General features: G+C 41.0%; 1 protein-coding gene across 4 annotated transcripts in view; it reads right to left on the bottom strand.

Moving 5' to 3' along the window:
- Nucleotides 1–1,786: 1,786 nt before the first annotated feature.
- Nucleotides 1,787–25,053, bottom strand: part of sstr3 (somatostatin receptor 3) — a 49,941-nt gene continuing 26,674 nt past the window's right edge. For 2 of the 4 annotated variants that reach the window (XM_073944545.1, XM_690273.7), the window contains exon 2: nt 1,787–6,425. In XM_073944545.1, the coding sequence (XP_073800646.1) occupies nt 4,940–6,382 (1,443 nt within the window). In that variant the 5' untranslated portion in view covers nt 6,383–6,425 and the 3' untranslated portion in view covers nt 1,787–4,939. The remainder of the gene's footprint in view (nt 6,426–25,053) is intronic. The other 2 variants (XR_012401021.1, XR_012401022.1) reach the window with 2 other exon arrangements.

The raw sequence follows: 25,053 nt of genomic DNA, 5'->3' as shown, positions 1-25,053 counted from the left end.
TGTGCATTAGATGTGCAGTGGGACTCTAAAAATGATGTCACTTTCACAATATCAATTTGAGTTCTTTGTGGTGGATGTTGAGGATATTTCCTAGACATGTTTAGAGAATAACATTTAATCACACGTTTCTGTTAAACCTATGAACACAATAGCCAATCAGAGGCGTTTAGGTTAGTCACAGTTGAAACATTCGCATTGTTGGGTTTCCATACACTCCTCACAAACCACAAAGTGCGGAAACAATGTAATGCAAGTAAGAGACTCATTTAGCAGCTTCAGATTAAAAAAAAAAAAAAAAAAAAAAACACTCATTTGGATTGCTTGATACAATGATGTTTTCGGGCCTTGTGGACAGGCAAACATTTTATTTACTTTTGTGCTTTACAGAAAAAAGTCATACAGGTTTGGATATAGGCTTAGGGTAATATATATATATATATATATAGTTAAATATACTTTTATTTTTGGTGATCTATCATTAGTGTTAATACCTGAGTGTTTGTGTGTCTTTTTGGGTGGAATCATTAAGAAGTGTTTGGGAGATAATTTGTCATTGGTTAAATATATGTGTTAATAACAGTAACTGTATTAAGGCCCATTCACACAAAGTATGATAACCAAGTGCAGCAGCGTTTCTCAACTACATTCTTGGTGGACCACCAACTTTGCACATTTCCCATGTATCCTTAACCAAACACACCTGATTAAGATCATCAGCTCATTAGCAGAGACTGAAAGACCTGTAATAGGTGTGAAAGACAAAAACATGCAGTGCTGGTGGTGCTCCACGCTGATGTACATGGTTGAGTAACACTAAAGGGCAGTATAACGATAACTAATTTCTTATCCACACCAGCACACTGTCTATTTGTTGAGTCGTCTGCCCCACCGAATTCTTTCTAGTTGGTTTTCAGTATTTTTAATCCATCATCAGCTTGATAAACAAAGTTTTAAATAGGGCTGGGCGATATGGCTACAATGCTATCTCGATAACTGTTTTCCATACTGAATGATAACGAAATACATTTCAATAATTTGTTAATGCTTCCAGGTTTAAGAGTATCTCAACAATGACTGAAGCCACAAAAATTAGAGGGTACAGTAAATGGCATAACATATGCCTCTTAGAAGGTGACACAGTGGTGCAGTAGGTAGTGCTGTCGCTGGTTCGAGCCTCAGCTGGGTCATCTGACGTTTCTGTGTGGAGTTTGCATGTTCCCCCTGCGTTCGCGTGGGATTCCTCCGGGTGCTCCGGTTTCCCCCACAGTCCAAAGACATGTGGTACAGGTGAATTGGGCAGGCTAAAATTGTCCGCAGAGTATGAGTGTGAATGAGTGTGTATGGATGTTTTCCAGAGATGGGTTGTGGCAGGAAGGGCATACGCTGCGTAAAAATGTAAAAAAAAGTCCAGAGCTTTGTTAATGTTATGTCATTGTTATTGACATAAATTTGATTGCGATTCAATATAATATTGTTTATCCGCCCAGCCCTAGTTTTAAACCAATTGTTACTGCTATAGTTGTGAGTGGACTCTGTAATTCTTATCATTATCATAATCTATGAGAACAGGCCTTTAGTCTCCCAGCACAAACTTATTCATGAAAAGTAGATTCTTTTGAACATTCATTAAAACAGTGGTGCATTAACAGTATCATAATATATTGTAAACAGATGAGAATCAAAACGCTAAGCCGAATAACATTCCATTTTAGGCCTGATAATCTTGTCTAGTTGAATATTTGTGTAATATTTCAAGCAACGCCAATAAACAAGAACACAACTGAAAGCCAGCACAAAACCGTATAATATTACAACGCCATTCAATTAAATTTGCAGACCTGTTTGCAACAGAAGTGTACAACACTTTTACAAATAAGGCAAAAGCACATACAAAATACATGTACAGAAATCTACAAGCTGATGTAGGAAATGATGTGGTGTATAATCACAGATTTGTTTACATATACAAAATCCTCTCCGTAATGTTATGCTACAAGTCACACTAAGTAGATCTACACGTACAGCTATAATCAAGCAGAAGTGCATGTCAATGTACTTGGTGATCTAGTGCCATGTCCTCGCTGCATTAATTAAATGTCTGAAACTATTTTAGAAAAAGGCACACAGATGCTTCACATATTGTAGTGCTGGTCTCATATAGGTAATTGTTCCATGGACCATGGAATGCTGCAGGAAACCCTTGTTTGGATTTGCTGTCCAATAAATAAGGCAACAGAGATTTAGATTCTGTACACTTCCGTTCAACCAGGGCTAATCACCAGAAATAGATTTTATAGTAAATTCAGACATGAATGCCACATTTACACTGCATAGATCAAGTGACCCAATTCCAATTTTTTCCTCCTATGTTACACAGATCGGATATGGCCCAAACACATGTAAGCAGGAAAAATTCCCATGGTGTCCAATACACTCAGATTGTTTTCAGGCCTTGTGAGGAAATAAAATCAATATGAATGTAAAGTGTAAGCAGGTAGACTGGATTTTCAACAGTCAATAAAAACCTCATCTTTAAAAAATGGCAGAAAATTACATTAACTCTGCTGATGGCAGGAGTCCTAAACCTTAAGGCTGCTTTCACATCTGTGGTTTGGTTCATTTGGTCTGGACCAAGGGCAACAAATGATACATTGTAGCTTCTTTTCACACCACACTGATTGCTTTTGGTTCGAACCAGTTGAAAAGAACTAAAATGCAGTCATGTGACAAAATCCAGACCACTCATTGGCCAGATGTTATTGAACATATTTCCTAAACTGCTCTTTGATTGGTCAGAATTAACATGCGGAAAAATGCCAATGGAACTTCTGCAAATAAACAAGCCGGTGGACACAAAATGTCACTTTTTACTATGGAGGGACAACTGCGCTGGCTGATTGTATCCCTGCTCATAGTATACTATATAGTTTGTATACATCATTTTAGACCAGGGGTGGGCAAACTCATTCCTGGAGGGCCGGTGTCCTGCATAGTTTTGCTGCAACACTAATCAAACTCACCTAAACATGCTAATCAGGACACCGGCCCTCCAGGACAGATTTTGCCCACACCTGCTTTAGACAAACTATACATTTCGAGAATGATGCGCGGCTGCGGCTGGAAAACAATGTTTTAATGCATTGCAAATAGCGAAGGCGCATTGTAAGTCACTTCAGGAGGAAGCATGAATTAATTTAGCTAAATTGCAACATGGTCATCTTCTGGAAATATTACTAGTGATCCATCAGGTACGGTTTTTCCAGCTTTCTCTTTCTGTTTAAAATTGTTGATAAAACGCTGTCAACAGATATTTTTCCTCAATACCCTGTAAGATGGGACAGCGCATCGGGCTACGGCAGCTAGATTAGTCCAAAAAGGCGCAGTACTTTTGTGACAGGATCTGTTTTAGCTCGGATCATGCTCTCACCACAAACAAACCGCTAAAGGGTTCATTTGGAAGCGTACCGAGACCACCTCATCAAGGAGGTCTCGGTACGCTTTTTGTCCACATTTGGTGCACACTTCAGTGCAATTGCTACATTCCCACCTGCCCAAATGAGCCGCACCAAGAGGGAAAATAAACTCTAGTGTGATTCAATCAAACTAAATAAGGCAGGTGAGAAAACACCCTAAATGTCACATATAAAGACAATTTTATTATGTAGCACACATAAATACATTTAAGCAGCGCAAAAGTGAGAAAGAAGCATTTGTCATGTAAACGATATAAAAGTATTGCATACATGATGTAACAACTATTTTGGTCAAATTGTGCATAAATTATACCACATGGACTTGACATTCAAATGCTTACTAGTCGAAAATTTAAATAGATGGCTATAGTGAACTTTTATTTAATATATAACAAATTAACTTTTCCTAAAAAGTATACAAAGAGAGAAATACAGTGCTCAAAGGTGCTGTGTGAGTGAAAAAGCTCTTAGTAAACTCTGCAAACGGATTAAAAAAAAAGAGAAGCATAGAATCTGCACCTGCGCTTTTTTATGCAACATAGACACATTCTAAAAACGTAGCCCTATATACATTTCAGGAGATCGCAAACTATGTAGCCAGAGGTACCTACAGCTGCATTTAGTCTGTAAAACGAGCTCTATGGGGCTGTATGACACCGTTCCTGACCTGCATGTGGACAGCTTTTCGAGTCCCATCGCTCGCAGTGCATGTGGGCGGACCTTAGACGCAAAGAGGAGTTGACTGCAACAATGCAGTTTGAGTCTGGCCAAGAACGATTCCAAAAAGCAGGAGTGACAAAAACAAAAGCCAAAAAATTAGATAAAAAAGTAAATAACAGGGTAAAAATATGGTAAAATCTGAAATTGTGGTAAAAATCATGGGGCTTTTTTTTTCTCGATTGCTTTTCTAAACGTGGTTGGGTGGTTCAATTGGTGCTTTTTAAAACACTATCGGTTGGGTTAAGCAAAGGGGGTGAGTGGGAGTATCAGTCGGTTGGTCAGTTATTCAGTCAACAGCGGCCTCTGATGGATTTACATGAGAAGAGCAAAAAGAGCACGAAAGGCACTCATAAGAGAAATTTGAGATCTCAAAAAGCGTACTTAGCAGCCTCTGGTGGATTCGTGAAAACAAAAACTGCAAAAAAAAAACCATAGCTCCTGGGATGTATTTGGCACTCTCCAGAAATGTATATCAGAAAAGTTTCAGAATGACCCTGGGTTGTTTTTATTTTAGAGTCAATGCATCTTTGTTGTTAATAGTGTGAATGTGGAAATCAGCAACAAGCTATTTTAAAAGAAGATGTAAGCAGTCCATCAAAAAACAATTGGGCACACTCAGAAAAAAAAATCAGAATTGATCATCAAGATCTGCAGTGTAAATGCAACCAAATAGACCCCAGAAAAGAAAATAACTATAAAGGCATGTACAATAACACTGTTTATCCAGCTGTCACAACTCACAAGGTTTACAAGTAGCTGATCTCCAGGGAGCTGTTCTTTTCCACCGGTTCCTCTGGCAGAGTTTTCACATTGCCATTTTTAGCCCCATTCAACAGGGTTGCAGCAGGTCCAAAGCCTGGTCCTTTACCAACCACATCCCCGCACGCACCTCTCCTGTCAGGGGAACAGACCTCTGAAACCCCTGTGCCCGAGGGTCTCTCTAAGAAAAGCGCTCGGGTACTTTCAGGCTGTCCGCTTCCATTTCCATTCTGAGTAATCCTGCAGATTTCCGTCATTTCTGTCACTTCTTCCCTGTATTCTTCTTCCTCCTCGTCTTCTTCATCTCTAACTGCTCTTCTAAGGCTTTCCCTTGGCATCAGCACTCGTCTTCGCTCTTCTTGATGCTGCTGCTGCTCGGTGGGCTCGTGGTTTTCGACCCTTCGAGAAGAGCGACACAAGGCCTTCCGGAAACCTCTCTTGAAGTTGTCCGAAAGGAAGCCGTAAACGATAGGGTTAGCGCAGCTGTTAGCATAAGACAACACCACAACGAAAAGATGCAGGCCTTGTGGTTCATCACGCAGCGACTCCACAAGGTTTATTATATTGAGGGCGTAAAACGGCATCCAGCAGAACACGAACACAGCCACGACAATCACTACCATTCGAGTGACCTTCCGCTCCGACTTACGGCGTTTGGTGGATGTTGCGTGAACCTTCTTTCCCGAGCTGCGGATCTTAATTACAATGAGCAGATAGCACATGCAGATGACCAGCAAGGGAAAGAAAAAGCCAACTGTGGAGGTGTAGATGATGAATGCTGCTGCCCAAACATTGGCTGGCTTCGGCCATATTATGTTGCAGATTCCACCTTCCCGTTGAACACTTGCGAAAATCACCACAGGTAAGACCACTAGAAAAGATACTGCCCAGATCGTTCCATTCACAGCCTTGGCTACTTGAGGTCGCCTCCATTTAGAGGAACGAATAGGGTGAACCACAGCCAGGTATCGATCGATGCTCATCACGGTGAGGCAGAAAATGCTGGTGAACTGATTAATGCCATCAACAGTCATGACGAGCCGGCACGTAAATGAGCCGAAGGGCCAGGAATGCATGGCATTCTGTACGGCGAGGAACGGAAGGCCCAGCATGAAGAGCTCATCAGCTATAGCTAGATTCAGAATGTAGATATTGGTCACCGACTCAGTCTTAGAGTAGTGCAGGACAATGTGAATGACTAAAGAGTTTCCTCCCAGGCCAACGATGCAGACGATGATATAAATGAGAGGGATGAGGATTCCTGCCATGCTTGTTTCTGTTCGGTTGCCCGCATCTGTCCCATTGGTGCAGTTCGAAACATTGAGGAAGCAGGTGTCATTGAGAATGCTCTCGTTGAGAAGAAAACCAGGAATGGAGCCATTGCTCCATATGTCCAGTGCTGCGGAGGCGTCTACTGAGGTCAGCTCCATCTCACTCTTATGCCGTCACTGCCTTCAGCTAGGGGCCATTGTCCTGCACAGAGAACAACCACAAACTATGACTTCTGTCTCAATGGACTCTCACATTCAATAAATGCTTAATTTACAGACAAAAGCACCATTGTTAGGGAGTTTGTTTCACATCTGAATTTAGCTTACCGCATGAATACATATAATAGACTAAACCAGGGGTTCTTAACCTTACTGAGAACTTTCTGAGTCAAAGAACCACACAAAGACCCACATTTATTTTATGCCAAACATGACAATGACATCTTTTGTCATTTCATTTAATAGTGAAACCCTATAATTGAGATTTAAATGGGCTATATGCATTCAGAAACCCTTATTCTTAGATACATTGGTGGCTGTTATGTAAACATATAAAAAAATGATACGAAATAAATAAAAACAAAACCTTTAAAAAATATGTTCATCAAGTCATTTCATTTATTGGAAACATTCATTCATTCATTTTCATTTAGGCTAAGTCCCTTTATGAATCAGGGGTTACCACAGCGGTAAACTGTCATCTTATCCATTTACTTTAAATTATTGGAAACATGAAATGTAAAAAAAAAAAAAAAAAAGTTATACTGATTGATTAAGCAAGGCCTAAAATAAGCAGGACCATACAGAGTTTAGATTAATTTGCAAGTATCAAATATCTGCATGTACTGTAAAAAAATAATATAATCAATCAAGTTATAAATGTATTGAGTTAATTGTAACTTGTTAAACTATGTTAGTCATGTTCTAACTTAATTTTATAAGTTAGCCAAGCTGTTTTAAGTCAGTTCAACATAAAATATGTTAATTGGAATACATAAAGTTAATTTGATTCAGCTTAAAAGTTTAAGGCAAACAGGATTGTTTTTTACAGTGTACGTGTGATCTGGCCTTTAATAATTCTTGGAGGGGGGAAAATTGGTCTACAGAAACCTGTGTGCTGCAGTGAAAAAAGAGAAAAAAGTATCTTATCAAAATGAAATATATGATTAAAAAAGAATAAAGAAAGAATGTCCCGCCCCTTTCAGGATTCTTCTTATTTGCTTTTAATTTGAGCTTGATCTCAAGAACTCTCACTGGCAGAGCTGTGATCTATGTCCCGCCCAGTCTTCAATTTTCAGTTCAGATTGCGTGAAACATAGAATAAAAAAGCCCCTTTTAAAGCACTTCACAGGGCATTGAATTAGATATTTATTACATTTTAAATTCTGAATATTAAATTTCATTATGTAACTGAGAAGGATTCCCAAACAAACCGGCACACAATATCCTAATTACAGGGTTGAATTTATTTAAGATCTTTGTCTAGATTGCTTGAAATATCAAATAAAACTCTAATCGAATAAAAAAATGTGCATTTAAAAGCACTTCACGGGACCTTTAATTACACATTTAATAATTTTTTAAATTCTGAATATTAAATATCATGATGTAATAATAAGCACCCAATATCCTTATTACAGGGTTGAATTAGCTTGTTCAGATCTTTGTTTAGATCTCTGACTTCTCAAATAAATTTTGACATGCCAATAGTGACTTTTTTCCAATTTAGTTTACATTTTTCTTCATTTTTTATAATGTTCCACTTCTTTGTGAATGACACCCCCATTTGACTTCAAAGCCTTCCATGCCAAATTCCTCTTTTTTTCACTTGTTTATCTGAAATTACTATGCAAAAGTTAGTGAGAAGACTGAAATCCTATTAGTAAAATTGTAACATTCTATTAGTATTACATAATAAATTAATTCAAAAGGACCTAGACAATTCTGTTATCTCTCATTCACTTAAGTCTGCTTGTCATCCCTACGTGGATATCTTAAATACAGTGCTCAATATATATATATATATATATATATATATATATATATATATATATATATATATATATATATATATATATATATCAAGACACTTCTATACAGCTTAAAGTGACATTTAAAGGCTTAACTAGGTTAATAAGGTGAACTAGGCAGGTTAGGATAATTAGGCAAGTTATTGTAATGATGGTTTTGAAATTTTGAAATATTTAAAAAAGAAAAAAAAAATCAAAAGGGGGCTAATAATTCTGACTTCAACTGTATATATTAAGTACATAAGTACACACCTTACAAATCTATTTTTTAAATTCATATTTTTAATAGAAAGCTCTAAAATATTATATTTGTGCATATACATTAGATTGGTCAGTACTAAAGCCAAATCTGGAGCTAATCTAACAAAATAACTTATGATAATGGTGCAAAAACTAGTACACACAAATGTTTATGTTATTGAAAAATATAAAATACAAATTTTAAAAAAGAGGAAAAGTCAAGAAGTTGAAATTTTGTAGGTTGCAATTGTTTTTGCAATATTTTGCTTGAATTTATTTGTATTATCTTTTAATATCTAAATATATTATGGTGACTAAAATTTCATTTTAATAAATTTATCTGTTTAATAAATCTGTTTTGTTTAAATGCACCAAAAATATTGCCAATATTCACTTCGAAATGAAAAAAAACAAAAATTCAAAATGGGGTGTGCGTATTATGCTAAGCACTGTATAGTGATATTATAAACATAAAATATGTAATATGCAGAAACATCTAAAAGAGAACTATTGGATTAAACACTGGGAAATGGATTGCAGAGGAAAAACACTGATGTGTTATAGTAAAACAGTTATGGCTCAGAGAGTTCTGGGTGGAGTTATTTTTGTCCATCAGGCAATCAGGCATGGCAATTATCCTTTGTATGTGCGATGCTCAGCAGAGAAAAACTGCCTCAGCAGTACCTTTAGAATGATTAGAATAGCAGAACTGCGAAACATTAGACAGCACTTGAAATATGGAAAAACAACATAAGGACAATGACAACACAAACAAGACCTTTTATGCTGGGAAAATTAAATTCAAAAACCTAATTAAAATAGAGCGAAAGAACAATGATGATAGTGTCACACAGGAAACAAATGCAACAATAGCAATGGCAATGAAAGCAGCTTTGCACAGTCCACACAGAGATGTTTGATTTGGCCTGTCTTGGTCTACATTTGCTAGTCAGACAGTTCAAACACCGTGCACTCCCACATGTGGCTTGTGCACCAAGGCTAATAATTGACATTTTATTAGCATCCGTGCATACTGGGACTCAGAACTGACTGAGCAGATGATTGGAAACCCATTCAGGGTACACGTGCATGCATGTTTATTTTGAGGCTATTCACTTGGCACTTGTTTATCGTACAGGAATAACTCACTCAGAAGTAACAAATCTGTCACACGGACAAAGATAATGGTGTGTGAATGGAATATAGAGTTAAAGTCAGAATTATTAGACGAAGCATAATATGGCTATTTAATCTATTAGATTAAGAAGTAATTAGGTATTAGAAGTAATTACCAATTGAATAAATAATATAAGCTAATAAGTAGCAATATCTATATCTATATATATATATATATATATATATATATATATATATATATATATATATATATATATATATATATATATATAAATAAATACATAAATAAAATACATAAATAAAAACAATAAATAAAAGAGTTAAAATAAAAGATTACTCATATGTTATATACCGTATCGTTTTTGAGACCAAAATAGTACTTTGTTGTAACAGATATGAGAAAGTAGGATCAGGTAGTTCACCATGTGTTCTATATCTCTTTGTTGAAATAGAAAAGTTTGAGATGCAATGTATTCACACCTGCCCGTCTCCATTTTCATTCTCTCTCCTTCTCAATTACAGCCAGAAGGAGAGAATAGGGGAGATAAATTGACTCTAGACTGATGTGGCACTCGAACAGAGAGACAGGGGAAAACATGCAGAGATGAACTGCTGTCACCAGCCTCTACCTGTATCAAGAGGTTTAATGTAATCTAGGATGAGATTTAACCATAAATTAAGAACACTGGATACCAGAAAGAACTCTGTGTACATTAGCCAGCTTTTTATTAAAGAACAACTGCCTGTTTTGTTTAATTATAAATCTTTTCCCAATGACTTTCCATCTCCAATGACTATTACTATGCCTCATTCTTTTAAGCTTTTTGCAAATGAACGCAAAAGACAATATTTGGACACATTTGAGAGGCAAAAAAAAAAGAAAAAAAAAGAGTCAGATAATGGTGTTATGTTATAATAAAGGCTAATATGAAAATATATTTAGATTTTTAAGAATTGTCTTCTAAAACAGATGAAAGTACTATTCAGTTTCAGTGCTGAAATGGTAGGAAAAAGTTATGTGGAAAGGAATAAAAGTGTAAGTCAAACAAAGAGAATAATAAGTGAAAAGAGATAAAAGTGAGAGAAGAAAGGCTGTGATCTTTTAAGTCTCTGACATTCACATAGCTCCACGAGCTTAACCTTCATGATTAAATTGCTATCCAAATCATCAAAACCCCTTTTTTTCCCCTTAAATCTAAATTGCTTTAAAAACGTATCACATGATCAAATGATTGATTTCATTAGGACGTAGTGTGCAAGCAGTGCTTTTTGCAGAATTCAGAAGTTAATTGGTTCTTTTAAAGTAACAAAGATGAATCAGAGAGAAAAAAAACTGCTTTAAACTGTTTCATAATGACACGCACGACGGGCTGATTTTGCAGCATTTATAGTATAAAGAAATCATTAACTAGTGCTTGTATATTTCAGTATTAATGGCTAATGTTTATTGTCTGTTTATATGAGCTCTGTACTAGAATAACAATTCTCACTTTCCTAGTCAATTTTTGTCAACAATTACAAATAAATATAAAAACACATTGGCCACTTTATTTTTATGTGTAATTCATGCCATTAACAATCCTTTAACAAACCATTCACTAAAACTTTTTGCTCAATAAACTACTGATTAGCTGCATATGTATAGTAGGATAGTATTTAGGTTTTTGCATTGGGTAGAACTAAGGATGTAATACAAGATATGAGTGTAATTTAACTTCTATTCAGCTTAAAGTGACATTTAAAGGCTTAAATAGGTTAATTAGGTTAACTAGGCAGGTTAGAGTAATTAGGTAAGTTATTGCATTATGATGGTTTATTCTGTAGACTATCAGAAAATATAAAGCTTAAATGGGCTAATAATTTTGACCTTAAAATGGTTCTTAAAAATGAAAAGCTGCTTTTGTTCTAGCCAAAATAAAACAAATAAGACTTTTTACTAGAAGAAAAAAATGTAATCAGACATACTGTAAACATTTCCTTTCTCAGTTAAACATAATTTGGGAAATATTTAAAAAAAGAAAAAAAAAATCAAAGGAAGGCTAATAATTCTGACTTCAACTGTATATATATCCATCAGCCCATCATACTGAGCAGAGCAAAGACAATTGATGTTGTCCATTAAAAAGATAGCGACAGAGACCACATAATAAGGCCTTAACGGAGAAGGATCAACATATTTTCAATCTACAGCTGATCAAAACATTATAAAAATTGGTGAGTGTTTTCTCTTTGTATAACCCTGAGTTACTTTTTGGTTGGCCGTTTGTTTGTTTCTAATTAAGTCTCCTGTTTTTGTTACTGCTGACTAGTTCAGTAAACAGAAAAAAAGAAGAAATGTCTGCATGTGTTTAGCATTTTTCCTTATCGCAAACACAACAGTAATCTCATAGTGATTGCATTGCTTTGGCTTTTTTGAGATTTATTATTGTGATCTCCAGATTGCAATAAAAAAGGAGCTATCTGTAGACTGATGGCATTTTATGCTGTTCAGCCTTATAGTCCTAAAATGTAAGCAAATTGCCCTGTTTTGTCTTCACTTTAGACATTATGCACAAGAATCATTCAAATACTACTGTAGCTCTAAAGTAATGTTGGTGAAGTAGCAATGGTTTCTGCTGTTCTGATGTCAGCTGCAGATGTGAAAAAATTATGGAAGAAAGTAGTTCCTCATACAAAAGGTTTTTTATTCTTTCTATTAAAGTCTTTAAATTTGATATTAAGCATTGAAGGGCAAACATATTTAATTCATGGGACATATAATTCAATAAATATAATTCAATAATTCATTTAAAGGATAAGATGTAATAAACATTAACATATTAATTACATAATATTATCTTCTGCACTGGACAAAATATTTAGCACAGCCTTGTATGCTTAATTTGAACAAGAAAAAAAGCATCAACGTATCATTAACCATCAACATGTTGTATCTATCCATCCATCCATCCATCCATCCATATATATTTATGCACACACACACACACACACACACACACACACACACACACACACACACACACACACACACACACACACTGTTGAAGTCTGAAACGTGTGTATGTATGTATATATATATATATATATATATATATATATATATATATATATATATATATATATATATATATATATATATATACTTTATAGTGCTTAAATAATGTGTTTTTACAGTGTATATTGTTAAAATTCAATAAACCTGAGCTAAATGCATGAAGCTGGTAATTATTCTCTAAACTGAGGAAGATACTTATTTTGAAAGGTTATGAACGACGGGGAGAGTGATGCATTATTCATCATTCAAGACTGTGCTCATCTCCCTGTCCTTTTCTCGACTCCTTCCATCTCGCTGCTTTGTAGACAGAGGAGTGCTCTGCACAGCGAGGTCAGTGCTGTTTGAATGGATGCTCACTTTAATCTGTCTTCTCTCACCCACGGCCTCATGGGAGCCATTCATCCATTCTGTGGTTCATCTGATTATATGGTATTTGCTCCTGAGACAACTGCTAGATATGAACAATAGCATTTGTATACAACATCCAACAAAAACAACAATTAGTGAAAGAGACATTAAATCTAATTTAATCCGTGTGTTCAATTTGTTTCGAGAGATGCTTGATCCAACGCTGGACAATTATCGAACTGTCACAATTAACTAACTGCGAAAATTGTCAATTACATCCACTCTCATTTTACCAAAATGTTTAATTTACAGCATGATTTTCCTAGCAGCGGCAACCAATTAAAGACATCTTCACTTGACTTATAAATGTGAGGGCCAATCGAAATGCCTTTAAAGGGGTAAAAAAAAATTATATAAAAGATAACTTTCTTCAAGCAGCACTTATCTGAATATTCTTTTGCTAATGTGGCTTCAAATTATACACTTTAATTTAGGGAATTTCAATTCAAGTCAAAAGAAAGGAAACAAATGTGTGAGATAAAAAGCACCAGCGTCTGATAAGTAATCACAGGTGAAATGCAAAGAATGCATTTTCATCTCAAAATGTTGTGTTGCAAGGATTTGCTCTGAATTCCTGTTCTAACAGTATTGTCACGTTTATATTTATACATGTAGTTAGGTGAGGAATGATGCTACATCCATATAAATCTGTGTCACATATAGAGTCACAAAAACTCAGAGAGAGAATGTAAACAAGTTTACCCTGACCAATAAGAGCACAGTGCCCTTTGAAAAATGTCCTTGCAAAAAGTGATCGAAAGCAAGAAGAAAATGCAACACTGTGAAAATCAAGCTTCATTTTTATGAAAGAGATTCAGGTCTAGAAATGTCCTTAAAAATACATTTGAATGGCTGATAAGGTATTGATTTGGAGCTAAATAAACAACTGTTTACTGCAGCAGCAGCTTTTTAGCAAAGGTAAAGAGGGCCCAAGCAATTATGTATTTAATAGACATCTTAGAAAAACTATCATTAAAAAAAAAAAACTGTCCAAACAACTCATGAAGTGACAAGATTACAGCGACAAGCAATTTTGTTATGCACCTCACCAGGACAGAAACATTCACACCACAGTAATTCAGAGGTGAAGCACTCCACTTTCAATGACATGGACAGATTTATTCATTCATTCATTTTCTTGTTAGCTTATTCCCTTTAGTAATTCGAGGTCGCCACAGCGGAATGAACCGCCAACTTATCCAGCAAGTTTTTACGCAGCAAATGCCCTTCCAGCCGCGACCCATCTCTGGGAAACAATCACACATACTGTACACATACACTACGGACAATTTAGTCTACCCAATTCACCTGTACCGCTTGTCTTTAGACTGTGGGGGAAACCGGAGCACCAGGAGGAAACCCACGCGAACGCATGCAGGAAGAATGTGCAAACTCCACACAGAAACGCAAAGTGAGCCGAGGTTCGAACCAACGACCCAGCAACCTTCTTACTGTGAGGCAACAGCACTACCTACTGCGCCACTGCTTCGCCCTGAACAAATTTATCATCTAATAAAGTGTTATACCTCCTTAACATAAAAAAAACACGTGTCACAGTTCTAACATTCATGTCTAAACTCTATGTTAACTAGTTTTTTTTTTTTTTATAGATCTGAGGTAAAACTACTAGCTTCAGTATATAGAGCAGGGGTGTCCAAACTCAATCCTTGAGGGCCAATGTCCTGCATATTTTAGTTCCAACCTCAATTAAACACACCTGAACCAGCTTATCAAGGTAAACAAAAACTTACAGGCAGGTGTGTTGAAGCAAGTTGGAGCTAAACTATACAGGACCCTCCAGGACCAAGTTTGGATACCCCTGATATAGAGTATGTAAAGTGGTTTTCAAACCCATAACATTTTTAACGAAATAAAGCACATACTCTGAGAATGATAATTGCAAAAATAGAAACCATTTAAAAATGTATATATGAAAGATCACAGCGTCTCAACAGATTAGACAGACATCATGTGTGTTGTTCATTAAAGTCTATTTGATCTTTTTGAACAATTATTTTAGCCAATATGTCTATGTTTAGATTAGACATCTATTAAACAAAAAAAGCTTGCTGGGAGATCATCTAATCACCAGTTTCAACAGTGCTGACAGCAGAGTTAATTGCAGACTTTTAGGGCACTTGGATGAAAGACAGGGGGGCTAAATCAGCCTGATGATGTAACACCGACTCAAACTTTGTGTTTTTGGTTTTGTTTTTGTGACTGCAAAACATGGTGCATGTACTGTGGTTTCAGACACTCACATAAACACCATACTGATGATTCAAAAAAATAGATTCTTAATAGTGGTTCCACATGGTATCTATATACAGATACTTAATTTGGGATTACCTTAGCTTTATTAAAATTATACAAAATTTAACCAAGTTATCTGGATATGAGTCTAGACTAGCAAGCTGAGTTTAGCATTACTTCAGGCAAACAAACTAGTGTATTGAAGGCATGCCATCTTTACCAGACTCAGGCACAGTCCACCTCTCCTTTTACTCCGCCCCTAAGCCCCAGCTGGCCCTCTTTGGCTCAAGGTATTCTGCGGGCTGAAAAAGGCCAGCTGGCCCCGAGAAAGCCCTGCTTTGGCCCGATCTGGCTCCGGAAGTGACAGTGTAAACGCGACTGGCCTTGGCTTGCCCTGGCTCACTTGCTTTACGCACTATAGTGGAAACACGGCTATTGTTATCTAATGGCCTCCCAAAAGCAATAAGGGCTACATCATTGATATTCCCATCCCAGTGTTTTGAATTTAAGCAACTTAAACTGTTTTTAAAAGATCCTCAACCCAAGCACATGCACAAACACACTGAAAAAAACAACAACTTTCAAGCAGTTCTTTATTCAATTTAAAATGTATTTTTCCTTTCAGTTTAATATTATTTGTTTTATATGTTTTTTACATAATATATTTGAAGTACAAAACATAGTTAAATATACATGTTTTAGATTAAGAGCTCAAATAAAATTTTGCTTTGACCAATGTAAAAAGTTAAGGTTCCCCTTCGGGGGGAACTTCAGCACTATAAGTGGATTTGATTTGTAAAATCCACGCATTGGGAGGTTCGGTTCAGAAGCTACTCGTCTGAAAGAGTATTGAACGGGCCAATTAAGAATGAATTGGCAGCGCAAGCCTGCGCAGGTGAGCGGCATAAGCAATCAACTGAGTATATAAGCTCACCTGGCGCCAGCAGACGCTATCCTTTTCGCTTCAGAGACTTTCTGATCGAGTCGATGAGGGTTCCTCCTGCTGTGACCAGCGATTCTGAGCGAACGAGAGCATTCTCCCGGTCCAGAGTGTGTACACGCAGTGGCAGACGGTCGAGCTGGGTTTCTCCCTTGCCTGGCGTTCTTTGGGTCCGGTCCTCCAGAGCGGTGCGTATAAAGTTGCAAACTTCACAGAAAGAGCAACACAGTCGTGCAGCACGTCCTTTTCAGGACGGCGCTCCGACTGTGCGTTTCTGGATGCGGTGGTTTCCTGTCCTCGGATGATGGGCGCGGGCATTGCGTTACATGTCTGGGGGTCCAGCATGTTAATGCGCTGCTCGCGGGCAGTTCATGTCGTCATTGCGATGCCATGACTGTTGCGCAAGATCGCGGTTAGCCTTTGCAAAAGGGTGAACCACCCCAGTTGTCCCCTGCTCTGCAGCGGGCACTCGGGCAGATCTGAGGGTTTCAGCGAGAGATAATCCGTCGCCCACGGGCCCGCGGACCTCCCGCTCCTCTAAGCGCTCCATCCAAGCTTCGGGCGGGGGAAGCGATCCGTCTAACAGATGGTAGCCCTTACGCCCGATGACACCGGAGACCAGATGTCCACCGCGGCATCGGAGGGTGGGCTTTCATTGTCCGATGATGATCCAGACCCGCTCGCCCCCTTCGGGCTGGTGAGCGCTGTCACTACGGATCCTGAAACGGACATGTTAGCCGTGCTTTCCCGGGCTGCTTCGGCCGTGGGTTGGAGATGGTTTATCCCCCAGCTCCGCGGCCGGACCGACTAGAGGGGCGTTCCCTTCTTCCCGGAGGTGCACAGTAGGCTCACGCGGTCTTGTAAAGCACTTTTTTCTGCTCGTGCTGCGTGTTCCTCCACCCTAACCACTCTTGACGGTGAAACAGCCAGGGGGTATGTTGCGATTCCTCAGGTTGAGTGCGCGATGGCGGTAAATCCGCGCGGCGCCTCTTCTTGGCGGGGTCCGCCTCGTCTCCCATCCAAAGCCTGTAAGTTATCTACCTCCCTCGGAGCTAGAGCTTACATAGCTGCGGGCCAGGCTGCTTCCGCCTTGCATGCGATAGCCACCTACCAGCGCTACCAAGCGCAGGCGCTGGCCGAGCTGCACGAGGGTGGGTCCAACCCAGGCTTACGAGCTTCGCACCGCCGCCGACTTAGCTCTTCGGACTACTGAGTCCGCTGCGTGTGCGTTGGGGAGGACGATGTCCACATTAGTGGTCCAGGAGCGCCACCCCTGGCTGATATGCGCAAAGTCGACAAAGTCCGCTTTCTTGACTTCCCCATATCCCCAGCCAGGTTCGGCGACACTGTCTGTGAATTCACCCAGGAATTCAAGGCGGTGAGAGAGCAGTTGGTGGGTGATGTCTTATCGGCGGTCCGTAGCCCGCTCCGCCCGCCGTGCCATTCATACCTGCTCCTCGCCGAAGGCGCCCGCCTACGAGAGCTGCTCCGCCCCCGCACACGCCTCAGCCGAAGCGAGCGCGTCGGGCACCTCGGAAGCAGGCAGCCCCCCTGCCCAGAACGCCGCTAAGTCCGGCAACGGACCGCGAAGCGCCCCTGGGACAGGCCATCTGGAGAAGAGGGAACTTGCTCTTTCCCCGCTGGAGGGCGGGGCCCCATTTCCAACGGCACTTTTTACTGCCATGAAAACATTATGAAAGGGCACTTTTCACTTCCCCAGATGTGACAGCCCGAAATCTGCCAGTCTGGGACGCTATGCTTTCTAGCTTGCAGATTCGGTGCGTTTCGCCAGTGGCTCACGAGCGCTGGGAGGACGGTCTCCTTTCTCCCACCCCTCGAGCCTCCCCTCCGGAGCTCGGGTTTGGAGTGAGAGCAAATATCTCACCTCCAGCTTTTCCGTGGGACCCGCGAGCTTCCCGGATCAGCACACCCACTCCGCGCTGCCCCACTGCTGGTACGTCAGCGATTGTAGCGATGAGTCCATTAGCGAGAGCTCTGCCTGCCTGGTTAGCGCGGGCCAGCTCTTCGCGGTGGCTCATACGCACAATCAGACTCGGCTATGCGATTCAGTTCGCGAAACGGCCCCCCAAGTCACGGGTGTGTATTCACCAGGGTCAGCCCCCTGTCCGCCCCTGTCTTGCGAGAGGAGATTGCTGTCCTCCTGGCGAAGGATGCAATCGAGCCGCTCCCTCCAGCCGAGATGGAGGGTGGGTTTTACAGCCCACGCTTCATCGTGCCCAAAAAGAGCGGTGGGTCACGGCCAATCCTAGATCTGCGCGTTTTGAACCGCTGCCTGCACAAGCTGCCGTTCAGAATGCTTACGCAGAAGCGCATCCTCCGGTGCGTTCGTCCTCTGGGTTGGTCTGCAGCATTAGACCTGATGGACGCGTATTTCCATGTCTCCACTCTTCCTCGCCACCGACAGTTTCTGCGGTTTGCGTTTGAAGGTCGAGCTTGGCAATACAAAGCCCTCCCCTTCGGGCTCTCTCTGTCTCCGCGGGTCCTCACCAAGCCCGCGGAGGGTGCCTCAGCGCCCCTTCGGCTCGCGGGCATCTGCATACTCAATTTCTTTACGACTGGCTGATTTTTGCCCTCTCTCGGAGCAGTTGATTATGCACAGAGACAAAGTGCTCTGGCACTTCCACCTGTGGGGGTTTCAGGTCAACCGAGAAAAGAGCAAACTCGCCCCCGTGCAGAGGATCTCTTCTCTCGGGCTGGAGCTGGACTCGGTCACCATGGCAGCGCGCCTCTCCGGAGAGCGCGCTCAGCTGATGCTGTACTGTCTGAGAGAGCTCGACAGTAAAATAGTGGTCCCACTGAAACTATTTCAGAGGCTCCTGGGGCATATGGCATCCGCAGCCGCTTCATGCCGCTCGGATTATTCTATATGAGACCACTTCAGCACTGGCTTCACGATCGAGTCCCCAGACGCGCATGGCACGCGCGCGCACACCGAGTCTCTGTTACTGCGCTGTGTCGCCGCGCCCTCAGCCCTTGGAGCGACCCCTCGTTCCTACAGGCCTGGGTGTCTCTAGAACAGGCGTCCAGTCTTGTTGTCGTTTCAGCAGACACTTCCAACACGGGCTGGGGGGCTGTGCGTTGCGGGCATGCGGCTGCGGACCTGTGGAAAGGTACCCAGTTGCATTGGCATATCGCCTGGAGCTGTTGGCAGTGTTCCTCGCTCTCCACCGTTTTTTTCCGGTGCTGGAGCGGCAACACGTGCTGGTCAGGACGGACAGTACGGCGGCGGTGGCGTATATCAGCCGTATAGGGGGTATGCGCTCTCGCCGCATGTCTCAGCTCGCCCGCCGTCTGCTCCTCTGGAGTCATCCGCGGCTGAAATCGCTGCACACCATTCATATTAAGGCAAGCTCAACCGTGCAGCCGATGCGCTCTCACGGCAGCCTTGCGTCCTGGAGAATGGAGACTCCACCCCGAGTCTGTTCAGCTGATATGGGCGCGATTCGGGGAAGCCCAGATCGATCTGTTGCTTCCCCCGAGATCGCTCATTGCTAGTTGTTCTTTCCCTGACCGAGTGCTCTCGGCACGGATGCACTGGCTTACAGCTGGCCTCGGGGCACGCGCAAATACGCGTTTCCCCCAGTGAGCCTGCTCGCGCAGTTACTGTGCAAGGTCAGGAAGAGGACGAGGAACAGGTTGCTGGTTGCGCCCCTCTGGCTCAACCGGACCTGGATGTCAGAGCTCTCCCTCGCGATAGCCCTCCCCTGGCAGTCCCTTCGAGAGAGCACCTACTCTCTCAGGGACAGGGCACCACCTGGCACCCTCGCCGATCTTTGAAGAGATTTTAGACGCGAGGAAGACTTGGGTAACCTCCGATTGCGGTGGCTAATACCGTCACTCGGGCTAGAGCCCCCTCCCCGAGCGCGCCTATGCCCTGACGTGGAGTCTATTCACTGAATGGTGTGTCTCTCGCTGAGAAGACCCCCGTAATTTGCCAGATCAGCGTTGTGCTTTCTTTACGCCGAGAGAAGCTGGAGAGCAGGCTGTCGCCCTCCACACTCAAGGTTACGTGGCTGCCATCTCCGCTCTCATAACGCGGTGGCTGGCAGCACCGTGGGAACGCATAACCTCATCATCCGGTTCCTCAGGGGCGTTAAGCGAATTAATCCATCCCGCCCCCTCTCATGCCCTCTTAGGATCTCGCCCTCGCTACACAAGCCGCGTCAGATCCCTTCGATCCTCGACTCAGTATCTTTCTGTCCCTGAAGACAGCTCTGCTGGTCGCGTTGATATCGATTAGAGGGTCGGGGACCCGGAGGCATTTTTCGGTCAGTGACTCGTGCCTGTAATTGGGCTGGCTTCTCTCACGTCCTGAGACCCCGCCCGCGATATGTGCCCAAGGTTCCTACCACTCCGTTTTAATACGAGGTAGTGAGCCTGCAAGCGCTGCCCTCGGAGGAGGCAGACCCAGCCCTTCTTTATTGTCCAGTTCGCGTTTTGCGTATTATCCGGACCGCACTCAGAGTTTAGATCATCTGAGCAGCTCTTCGTCTGTTATAACGGTCGGCAGCAGGGAAGTGCCGTACCGAAATAAGTTCCCACTAGATTGTGGATGCCTTTCTTTCACTATCAGAGCCGAGATAAGCCGCGTCCCCCGAGAGCGCGTGCGCACTCCACTCGGAGTTTCGCATCCTCTCGAGCGCGCGCACGCGGCGCCCCTCTAACAGACTTCTGTAGAGCTGCGGGCTGGGTGACACCCAACACATTTGCAAGGTTTTACAATCTGCGAGTGGAGCCGGTTTCCTCAAGGGTATTAGGTAACCCTTGGTGATTGAGGAAACAATTCGGTAGGGTGTTGAAACACGCTTGCTGCGCCATTTTCCCTAACACGGAGATACGTGCGCCTTTTTATCTGTCAGTAAAGTTCCCCGTCAGGTGAGCCCTGCAGATTCCTCCGTGGCCCCCAGCACTGACTCAGCGGAGGAGTCACTTGCTGGCCCACTATGTTGTAGGTCTGCCCGCTGGTCAGCCCGCGTTTTGGGTAAAGGTGCCTGCTATGCGTGGTCCCCACTAGGCGATCCCATATGCTTATTCAGCCACGGTTAAGTCCCCCCCTCTGGGCGGACCCGTGTCTTCCCTCCCCGCTAACCACTCTTTTGCTATGCGTACTCCCCCTTTTTAGGGCTAGTCCATATGTAAATTCTGCCATCTATCCCCCCTTGGGTAACGGATGGCCTCCGCAGCGTCCTCCCTATCGGGATTGCACGCTTCCCAACGTACTGTCGTATTTTCCTAGAATTATCTAGATGCTCACGACTTCCCAAAAAATATATCTAAATCCGTAAAACTTCTGTTGAAGTAGGATAAATTAGGGCCAGGGACACGTTGGAGGACCGCGCCCCCCATGATGTGGGTGCGTCACGCTTGCTTGACTATCTCCTCATCGGGGGTGTTGGTAAGGTGCAGTCATTATGGCGCTTTCAATGGGCTCCCAATGCGTGGATTTTACAAATCAAATCCACTTATAGTGCTGAAGTTCCCCCCGAAGGGGAACGTTCGAGGTTACTAAAGTAACCCTTCGTTCCCCGAGGAGGGGAACGGAAGCACTATACTCCGTCGCCATAATGACTGTCCCTTAGCTGTTGAAAGTCTCTTCAGCTTAAAAAGGATAGCGTCTGCTGGCGCCAGGTGAGCTTATATACTCAGTTGATTGCTTATGCCGCTCACCTGCGCAGGCTTGCGCTGCCAATTCATTCTTAATTGGCCCGTTCAATACTCTTTCAGACGAGTAGCTTCTGAACCGAACCTCCCAATGCGTGGATTTTACAAATCAAATCCACTTATAGTGCTTCCGTTCCCCTCCTCGGGGAACGAAGGGTTACTTTAGTAACCTCGAACGTTATTCACACAGGCCAGTGTATGCGTACACTGGAAAATACTTTCATTTATCCAATTAATTAAATTTAGGGTAATGGTTCACATTTTAATTTCTTAGTTAACCTCTTAATCAAAAACATTTGTGTTTTGAACTTATTTTTGAGACTCTATTTTTTAAATTAGATGATTGAACATTTTAAGGGGATATTTTTGTTGATTAAAGCTACTGTATATCTTCTTGTTTAGAACAAAAGGAGAATTTCAATTAATTGACTTTCTCAGCAAGACAACAATGCTTTGTACCACGTTATATAAAATAGTTCTCATGGACATAGAAAATATTATTTAAGGCAAATTATTTCTTGTTCATTAAGTCAAGTAATAAAATTGACATGTGAACCATTACCTTATTATTTTTTTAACTGAATGAAGGAAAGTGTTTTCCAGTACACTAACAGCAGAAACTTTCTAAAATTGTAAAGCCCGAAAAGTTAAGGAAACTCAAACCATTTGAGGAAACTGATTGCAACAAACCATTTAAGTTCAAAAACTAATCCTAATGAGTACTGTGAACTTAATCTATTTGAGTAAACAAAGCAATTTGAGCACATTAAAATCCAATAAATGAAGAGAACTCAAACCAACTGAGTACTGTAAAACCCAATAAGTTAAGGCAACTCAAACCATTTGAAGAAACCAATTGCTACAAACCATTCGAGTTAAAAACTTATCTATATGGGTACTATGAATTTACTCCATTTAAGTTGAAAGAATTTTATTAACTCATTGCCTTCAACACTGAGTTCATTTTCACATGAGTAGAATTAACTTTGTCAATTTTGAGTTAACTACACTCATTTAACTTGATAAAGTTGACAGTTGGGTTTTACAGTGTACATACCAACATAATAGAACTTTAACAAGTTCCTCCAATGCCTACCATTACACTCTCAACATTTACATGCGAGGAAATCTTGTTTATTCGGCTTCTTCATAAAAACCTGTTCATTTAAAGTGGAAATAAGGAATTTATTTAAAGCCAACGAGTTATCATTTTAACTCATTAAAACCCTAAGTATAACAAGAAACCGTAATTGTTTTGAATTAAAATAAATCGTTGAAATAAACAACATCAACATTTAATGTTCTTGAGTTTGTAGTGAGCTAGGATTATCAAAATCCCATTAGCACGTGAAATTAACACAACCACCTAAATAAATCTGTTTAAGTAATTTCTATTTATTGTCATTAATATTTTCAATTACTAGGGGGAAAATTTATTCCATAATTGTGCAGACAGCCTAATCTTTATAAGTCTGAATTTAAATGAACGTTTTGAAAGCTGAATGTTCCTCATCAGTGAAAAACTCTAATCACAGTCTATTCATTTTTATTGCTACCTGATTCTGTGCAGAGTAGTTTAAGTGTTTTTTAACCTCTATTTGATGTCATTTTACCAGCATTTTCAATGAAAGAATCTCCATCAGTGAGGTCAACATGCTACATTTCCATCTGTTTGTTCTTCTTTTTTGTAAGTAATGATGTCTGCTACCATGTCACCATGTACACTACGACTTTGTGTCTTCCATCAATCATGTTCAATCACTGTAATGTATCTTTTAAGATGGCTAAAAGAAAAAAAAGTTTCTAGAAGTGTCTTTTTTAAAGTAGTGCCGTTATGAAATACCAGGCAAAACTTTTCGGTCACAATTTTCCACTCAGACATATCCATGTCTACCATTAAATTTGCTCTAAGTAACTTAGACGCACAATTACAGCAACTTAGCACATCCAGAGCGCAGCAGACTTATCTAACCTCTGTATCGAGAATTATAACTTGCACAGTTCATTGCGCTCCATTTGTGAGGATTTGATTGCTTTGCCAAAATAAAAAAAAATGGGAGATTAATTCACATAGACAGAACAGCAGGTATGACTCATTTATGTGGGTCTGAATAGATCTCAAATGAATTACCAGGAATTCATCAGCTCAAAACAGAACTAATGCTTTACAATCATAACAACTGTGACCTAATCAACATCAAAAACAAAATATATCTACAGTACAGGCGCATGTTATTTTGCATTAAAAAGGTCATATTTTGGTTTTAGGGGTTTCCAACAACAGGCTGATATGCCTGCAAATTCAAAAAACATTTTTATTGTCTTATTATATGCATTTATTTTACCTAATTATCCCAGCGACTCCCATATGATGCGTTCAGTGATTCATTTGTTCCCAAACTCCTTCTTAGCGTGATGCTAATCTACGCTGACCGGTCAGATGACCCAGTCTGTTGTGATTGGTCGACTGCATTCAGCGTGAGCCAGAGAAATGGCCACCATGGCTCATCAGCATTGTGAAGTACTCAGAGTGCAGAGTGTATGTGTGAGCTCAATGCAGGAGTGCATTAAACCAATGCGGTTAAACACCACCATATCGCTTTATTCTGAACCATGACACACATTCAGTATTAATCCACACAGTGGCAAAAGCTGAACTATTTCGAAACTTGACCACTGCACGTGTGTAGGAAAAGCTGGTGGCCTTAGCAACGACAAATGGCAGTGGATCATGAGCTCACAAACGCATTTAAATCCGTAAACAAGGCGGCATGCAAAGTTTCAACGTGGTTTTAGACACGATATGAGAATATAAAGAGTTAACCAGATACAATACAAGTGGTTACAAGTTACAAAATACAATTAAATACATTATTTGCAAGCTATAGAAAACAAGGAGGCAACCATTTTAACTTAAGTTACTTACACTTGTGAAATGGAGGAAAGTATTGATCCAATGAAAAATACATCACATCTTTTCTGATCCTTCCTTTAACAAATGGCCGATGAATCCCAAGTTGTAAGCTTGTAGATTGCTAAAGCACTCATCAGAAAATTGACGGGAACAGCACAAGTATGGGGCAAT

This window comes from Danio rerio, chromosome 3, assembly GCF_049306965.1.
Source record: "Danio rerio strain Tuebingen ecotype United States chromosome 3, GRCz12tu, whole genome shotgun sequence".
NCBI classification, from domain to species: domain Eukaryota; kingdom Metazoa; phylum Chordata; class Actinopteri; order Cypriniformes; family Danionidae; genus Danio; species Danio rerio.
Note: the sequence above shows the minus strand (reverse complement) of the source record. Positions and strands in the feature narration are given on the sequence as shown.